The sequence below is a fragment of the Gracilinanus agilis genome, chromosome 1, assembly GCF_016433145.1.
Source record: "Gracilinanus agilis isolate LMUSP501 chromosome 1, AgileGrace, whole genome shotgun sequence".
In the NCBI taxonomy this organism is placed as follows: Eukaryota; Metazoa; Chordata; class Mammalia; order Didelphimorphia; family Didelphidae; genus Gracilinanus; species Gracilinanus agilis.
This window is the reverse complement of record NC_058130.1, coordinates 770,007,859-770,014,779: the sequence shown is the minus strand read 5'-3', so window position 1 is coordinate 770,014,779 and position 6,921 is coordinate 770,007,859. Positions and strand designations below refer to the sequence as shown.

Sequence of the window (6,921 nt, the reverse complement as noted above, 5' to 3'; positions counted from 1 at the left end):
CGCTGAGCATCTAGCGGAGAGGAACGATTCTTCCTTAATTCTGGAGTATGGAAACCCCAGGGGCCTCCCCGGCTTTGGCTCCGTCTGTCCTGGGCTCTCATTGCTTTTGGCTTTGCTTATCTTGGGGAACGCCACATCCTTTGGGGCGCGGATGATTTCTGTTTTGTCTTCCGCTGGCACAGAGGAGGCACTTATGGCAACCTCCAGAGCTTCTCTGGAAAAGGACCCGGCCGAGAGCACCGCGTCCCCTCCACGCTCTGGTCCGCCTCAAACCATCTATCAAACTGCCTCTGGTTTTGCTCCCCACTTCCCCAGCCCAAGTGCCGCCTTTTCCAGGAAGCCCTTCCTCACCCCAGCTTCCTCCCTTCTTCTCCCCAGCGGTGGGCAATGACGGGGGTGATGGTGAAAGGAAAAAACCGCACCTCTGGCCACATTTTGAAGAGTTTAATCTGCACGATTGACATTTTCTCCATCACGAGTCTAGAAGATTCCCAGAACAACATGAGCCTTGCTTGGGGGCGTCTCCAGATTCCTGCCGCGTGAATGCTCGTGCTGAAAACGGCTCTCTCGGCGGTGTGAGCCGGCCCCGGCCCACCCTGCTCTCGGAGAGGGTTCGCATGAGCTTGATAAAGGTTTGTGGATGGAATGATTGACCATCCCTCTAGAAAGGGACAGACCAACTCCCTTGTTTTGAACTGTAAGTCTAGGACTGTGTTGGTGAACTTAAGGCACGCGTGCCAGAGAGGGAACGGCTCCCTTTTCCCTCTCCACATGCGCCTGAGGACATTTCTCCCATTGCCCACCCCTCTGCCCAGAACCCAAGGGGAGCTCTCGCTCCCTTCCCTGTCTGGGGTAAGACAGAGCTCACATGTAGCGTGAGGGTTGCCATTTGGGCCCTCGGTCTCTAAAAGGTTCGCCATCACTGGTCTAGGATGAGCTTTGCCTCAGGCTGTTCTCCATGCTGGCATCTCGGCTCGGGGAAGCTGGTAAACAAACATTCTTTCCTGGAGGACAGACCGCTTTCAGCCAAGAATTCTTTGGAAGCAACACGTGTTCTCTGATGACTTCCTGACTCTGAAAGGTCTCTAGATGGCCAGCTGCTCCTTGGTGAAAAGGACTTCTAGATATGAGTTTAATCTGGTTCAGTAAATGCCTACCAAGCCCCTACTATGTGCCAGACACTCTACCTGAAGCTGGAGATAACAAGGACCCCCTCCCCAAACAAAAAAGAAAAAGAAAAAGAAAAGAAAGAGAAGAAAAAGAAATTGTTCCTGCCCTCAAGGAATTTACATTCTTCCAGAAGCACTGGTTTCTTCCCCCTCTGCCCTCTGGTACCATAAATCACAAGAGCACAAACGTGGGCCCAAAGAAAGTCTATCTTGGGTTCCGTCCAAGGGGCTATGTACAACCAGAGAGGTCTCGTGTCAAGTCCTCCATGAAATGGAGCCAACAGGCCGACGTGCATTTATTAAGCATTTACTATGGCAAAGGCACGGGGCGAGGCACTGGGGTTACAGAAAGACCAAATGAAAAGCGAGGAGACGTCCAAAGCGGACATCACCAAAAAGCTAAATTTCCAAGCGTCCAGGCAGCAGGCTGGCGTGGTGGAATGAGCGGAAGCCAGAAGCCCAAGGCTCAGGGCCTGGTTTCTAGGGCATTCGTTGTATGGCCTCAGAGAAGTCACTCCGGCCGTCCGCCTCAGGAGCTAGCAAGTGGCCGGAGATGAGCGGCCTAATGGAGAACGTCACTTGGCAACTTCAGGAAAGACACTTTTTAGCCCCCGAACAAGAGTCAGTTGAGTGCCAGGTTCTGGGTTAGGCGCTTCTGAATATTACCGCGTCGGATCCTCGTGGCGGCCCCGGGATGACGTGGCTCCAAATGACTTGGTTAAAAGGACTTCACAACGATGAAATTAGAACCCCAATTCTGACTCTCGGGTTTAGTATACACGCTAACACGTCGGGCTAACACAGCCGCCCTGTGCACCGCTCTTAAATTCGTCCTACCTAGTTTATTCAGGCCGGAAGCCGGAGCCCTCTGAAGGGCTGAGAAGTCTACTTTGGGGAAGAGAAGAGGCAGGGATGGAGGTGGAGGCGGGGGGACGAGACCTCCAGGTATCGCAGGGTCCCAACTAGAGAACCCGGCCTCCTCCCTCCAGCCTTCTGGAGCCCTTCTGCCCTCGTCCTCCTGGCCTAGGTCTCTGCAGTCCACCCGCTAGCAGGGGCTCCCCAGGATACAAAGACCAGGTAGGAGGCGCCGCCTGGAGCTCGCCTTCTAACATGAAGACGACGGCGGCGGAGAGGAGGTGACCAGCGCGGGATCCTGGACGTCCGCCGAGCAGGCTTCGGGAGCATCGCTTTGGGGGCTGGCCCGGGAATGTGAAAGTCATTCAAGCAATGCAGGTGGAAGAGGGCCTGAACGTGGGTCCCGGCCACGAGGGGAAAGAAGGGCTCGCGTGAGGCTGATCAGACCGGAGGGGCGGGAGGGGAATTGGGAGAAAAGGAGTCGTTCTGGACAAGCTCAGCGTGCAAGTTCACAGCATCTATGGGCCGTCCGTGAGAAATCTCCAGGAGGTCACGGGATGGGGAGGGCCTGGGGCTGGAGAGGGAGATCTGACCTTCCCGACTCGGGGAGGACCGTGGAACGGGAACCGAAGAGCTGGTCACATGGGATGGTACGAAAGGAGAAATGAAGAGGGCCCAGGACAGAGTATTAGGAATATCCAGTCAGTGGGCAAGACTTGGGGGGGGGGACGAACCAGCAAAGGGGTCTGAGAAGCAGTTTAAAGTAGGAGTCAGAAAAATAGATCACAAAAAGATGATCAAGTGTCAAAGGCGGCAGAGAGGATGGAGAAAAGGCAATTTTTATTTCACAATGAAAAGATTGCTGGTCACTGGGGAGGGCCAACCAACACAGACTGCCTTTGCTAAAATTGTCCCCTATGCCCGGGATGCCCCGTGGATCCTCAACCTCCAGGAAGCCCTCCATGATCATCCTTTCCCCCTTGGGCTTCAGATAGCACTTTGCTCTGTGTTTCTAATTCACTTATCATGGTAAAGTTGTGTGTTAGATTCTGTCTTTGCTCCACGAGGACTGGCGCCGGGTTTTATCAAAATTTAGCTTTGTATTTCTTCTACTTCAGAAACTAATGGCAATCCTAGGCTGCCTATCCATCACTTCGCACACTTTTCCCCATTATAATTCTCCTCTTAGGCCAACCCCCTTTGGTAGTGTGTCACAGACTATACAGGCTCATCATGGACCTCCACTGGCTCTAAGGTCAAGGTCAGGTTGAGGCCTGGGACTTTCTATAGGGGAAAAAAATCCATCTCAACTGGTTCAATCTTCCCCTCTTGGCTCCTGTTCATAACCCGGAAACAGAGCCACGGGGCAAAGAGGGCACAAAGCGATCACCCAATGAGGCAAAGATTAAATGAAAGCCTTTGGTCACGTCTTAACACACTAGTTATTTCTAGCCATCGGTGAAGGTCCAATACACAAGAATCACGGGTTGCACATCAGCTACAAAAAGGACAGATTCAGTGTTTCCGAGAGGGCAAGATTTAAAAGGTGCAGTTGTCTGCAGGGACTCGGAAGCCTCCCCCGAGCTGCCTGGCACCCCCACCCCACATCCTCATTCCCTGGAAATGAAAAATCAAGATGGCGGACAGGTTCTGTGTTCTAGCCCTCCAGCCACGATGCTGCTTTTTTAAACTCTCGGCCGCTGCGCCCACGCATGCAAGGAATCAAAAGGCAATGGTAGAGGTGGAAATAAGATCTTTTCAGTTGGTAGGACCACAAAGTTAACATGTTAGGGAATGTGGGGGGCAAAAATTCTGCGGCCTTCAGACGTGGATGCTCACAACACTGTTCCTAAAACAAAGCTCTCCCTTCACAGGCCCAAACCTGTCCGGCAGACAAAGCTTGGCCAAGGCTGTCTCCAACACCCACTCCTGGACGGCCTTCCATTTCAGGAGGCCCTGCTGCCTTACCGGCTGGCCCACCATCGCCTTCCCCGCCAGACCGCGCACGTGGCGGGCGGGGAGGGCAATTCTGGGGGCTGTGGCCGGAGCAGGGCACAGATCCCACTTTCTCATGATGGTGGCAGAAAGAGAAGGAGCTCAGTGTGGAGCCCCCAGAGATGGAGGGTCCTGGACGGTTCGCCCATGAAGGGACAGCAGAATTTCTGGCGGTAAGGTGGGGCGTGTGGGATGACTAAGCCTCATCTGGCAACACGAAGTTTGTGGCCTGGAGATGGAGCAAGTGGGGCGGGCTGTGACTGCTCGGTGAGCGGCTGGGCCCCACTTTGGTCCCGAAGGACAAGTGCTCCCTCACACTCGGGACTGGCAGCGCCATCCACTAAGGGGTTGCCAAGGTTCAGCGCGCGATACAAACAACCTAGTAAAAAAGCTCTCGGGGTGTCCACCCTGGTGTAGAATCTTAAGTTCTGGTACCAATTCTGTAAAAAAGCATCAGGCTCGAGTACTTTCTTTTAATAGGTGGGAGAGGGACTTTCAGAGCTATCCCTCAGGCCTGGATCTCACCCAGGGCTCAGGGCTTCCCAGATGCAAGAGGACAGCCTTTGGGGCCAGATCTGAGTAGTGCCAAGAGCGGAGGCTCCAGGACTTTTCTGATCACATCAGGCAGGGCTCGTCCACAGTTCACTCGACTCCCAGGAGGCAGCAACCTCGAGGTCTTTCGCTGTCCGGCTGGTGCTTCCAGGGCTGCCCGAGAGAAGCCCTTTCCTTTTTCTCCTCCGCCCCCACCAGCAATCTGCCCCGGTACTGGCAGAACAAACAGCTGCCCACAAATGGCTGTCTCTGCCTGGGGAGGTGGAGTCTGCTTGATGTGTGATGGCCTAGGACTGCCCAGCCACAAGGCCTGACCTAAGGGAAGGCTCTGAAGAAACTTTAGGGCAGGATCTCTAATGTGGGGGGCTCCAAGGGCTGGCCTCCTCCTGGCCTTCGAGGCCGGCCCTGCGCCACTCTGCTCAGAAGAGTTCCCAAACAACAAAAAAAAGACAAAATAGAAGAAGAGAGAACGAAGCACGTCCAGACGCAAGGCTCGAGCCTCAGGTCGGGGGAGAGCAGGACCCAACGGGCCCATCTGAGTCTGCCTCAGGCTTTGAGCACGGCCGGGGTGAATCCTGGCCTCTCCTAGGCGAGGCCCTCGGGTGGTATCTAGCTTTAAGTGATCTCCGGCAATTTTCTGCGGCCCCGGCGTGGACGCTCCCGGTGATAAGAAGCGCCTCCCCAGCCCAGCCCCCTCGGAATTTCCTGCGAGAATGTCTGGGGCCCCCCCACGCCCTCCCGAGGTTCCTGCCTACACCAGGCTGAGCACAAATGTTCAGAGGAGGAGGAAGGGCAAACACCAGCCACCTGCCTAGCCACACTGGGGGGAGGGGGGAGGACGGGGCAGGGTTAGGAGAGCTCAAAGCCGGTGTTCATGCTGATGGCGTAGCGCAGCTTCTCCCGGAGGATGCTCTTCTTGCTGTAGTTGGGCAGCTTGAGCAGGTTGAAGCACGTGGAGGAGGTGGGCAGGCGGCCCCCCGGCTCCTTCTTGCGGATGGTGAAGAAGCCCCTGAGCACACTGCCCAGCGTGTCTCCTGTGTCCTGTGGATACACACAAGAGCCATGCACACACACATCGCCAGCAACAGCTCCATTAAAATCCCTTCCTTTGGGGGTGCTCTCAGCCAGGACGGGGCGCTCGGACTGTCTGCCTTAACCACCTTATTTTACTGTGGCCGAGTCTGAAATCAAACTGCTTCTGGGAGGTTTGGGGGGTTTCCCTTGTGCTGAAGCGTCATCAATTCTCCTTAAAACCTCGGTCTGACCTTTGTCTTACCAGCTGGTGAGGAGGGAACGAGGGAGCAAGGAGGGGCAGAGGCTGAGGTGGGAGTCAGGGAGAACTCGGTTCAAATTCTGTCTTGTGCTCCCTGCCTGGGTGGCCTTCACCCTTCTGGGCCTCAGTTTCCACCTCTGGAAAAGGAGGGGTCGGGCTCAATGGCCTCTGAGGTTCTTTCCCTCTGCCTCTAGGAGTCTCTGGGTCAGCCCAAGAACAGGGCCAAGCCCAGGGCCACCACTTGGGAAGACTCCTGGAGTCAGTGACGGCAGCTCCCCACATTTGCAAAGACAGAAATGGGCCCCTAGAAGGTAAGGCTCCACTTGTCTCCCTCCACCTTCCTGATCGCCATACGCTTATTTGTTACACCCCGACTTTCTGCCCAAGTAACAGCTCTAACAGAAGCACAGAGTGAGGCAAACACGGTGAAGAATGTTGCTTAAGAGACACAGCCAGAAAGTGTGCGAGGCCAGACTTGAACCCTCAAGGAAAGCTCAACTCCAGGCCGGGCGCCGCCTGGCTGCCCCTCCATACGTTTAACTGGAAGCCCAGAGTGAACACTACCTCCTCGTTCTCAGATGTTTCACAAGACAGGCCGAGATCTTAGGGGGCTACCACGGACACCCCCCAACACCGAGGAGAGATATGTGGGGGTTCCCCTACTGAGATCAGAGGCTCCCAGGGCCGAGCTGAAAGGGACCCTGTGAATCTCTGTGCCAAAGTCCTCAGGCCACAGAAGAGAAACCCGGAGCCTCAGGAAGCAACGGGCCGGCCCAAGGCCACTCAGTAGCTGAGCCAGAATTCCACCCCTGCTCTTCGGGGCCAAATTCAGGCCCCTCATGACGACCTGGCAGGGAGTTCACTTTGGTAGATGATTGTTTAGACCAGACTTTATTGTGGTAAGGCAAGTCCCCAACCAAAGAGAACTGTGTGTGTGTTTCTCTCCTCTCCTCTCCTCTTCTCTTCTCTCTCTCTCCGTCTCTCTCTCTCTCTCTCTCTCTCTCTCTCTCTCTCTCTCTCTCTCTCTCTCTCTCTGTCTCTCTCTCTCTCTGTCTCTCTCTCTCTCTCTCTCTCTCT

At 55.1% G+C, this 6,921-nt stretch overlaps 1 protein-coding gene across 1 annotated transcript in view; it reads right to left on the bottom strand.

Moving 5' to 3' along the window:
• Nucleotides 1-2,844: 2,844 nt before the first annotated feature.
• Nucleotides 2,845-6,921, bottom strand: part of UBE3B (ubiquitin protein ligase E3B) — a 55,670-nt gene continuing 51,593 nt past the window's right edge. The window contains exon 27 of the mRNA XM_044674040.1: nucleotides 2,845-5,612. Within this exon, the coding sequence (XP_044529975.1) occupies nucleotides 5,421-5,612 (192 nt within the window). The 3' untranslated portion in view covers nucleotides 2,845-5,420. The remainder of the gene's footprint in view (nucleotides 5,613-6,921) is intronic.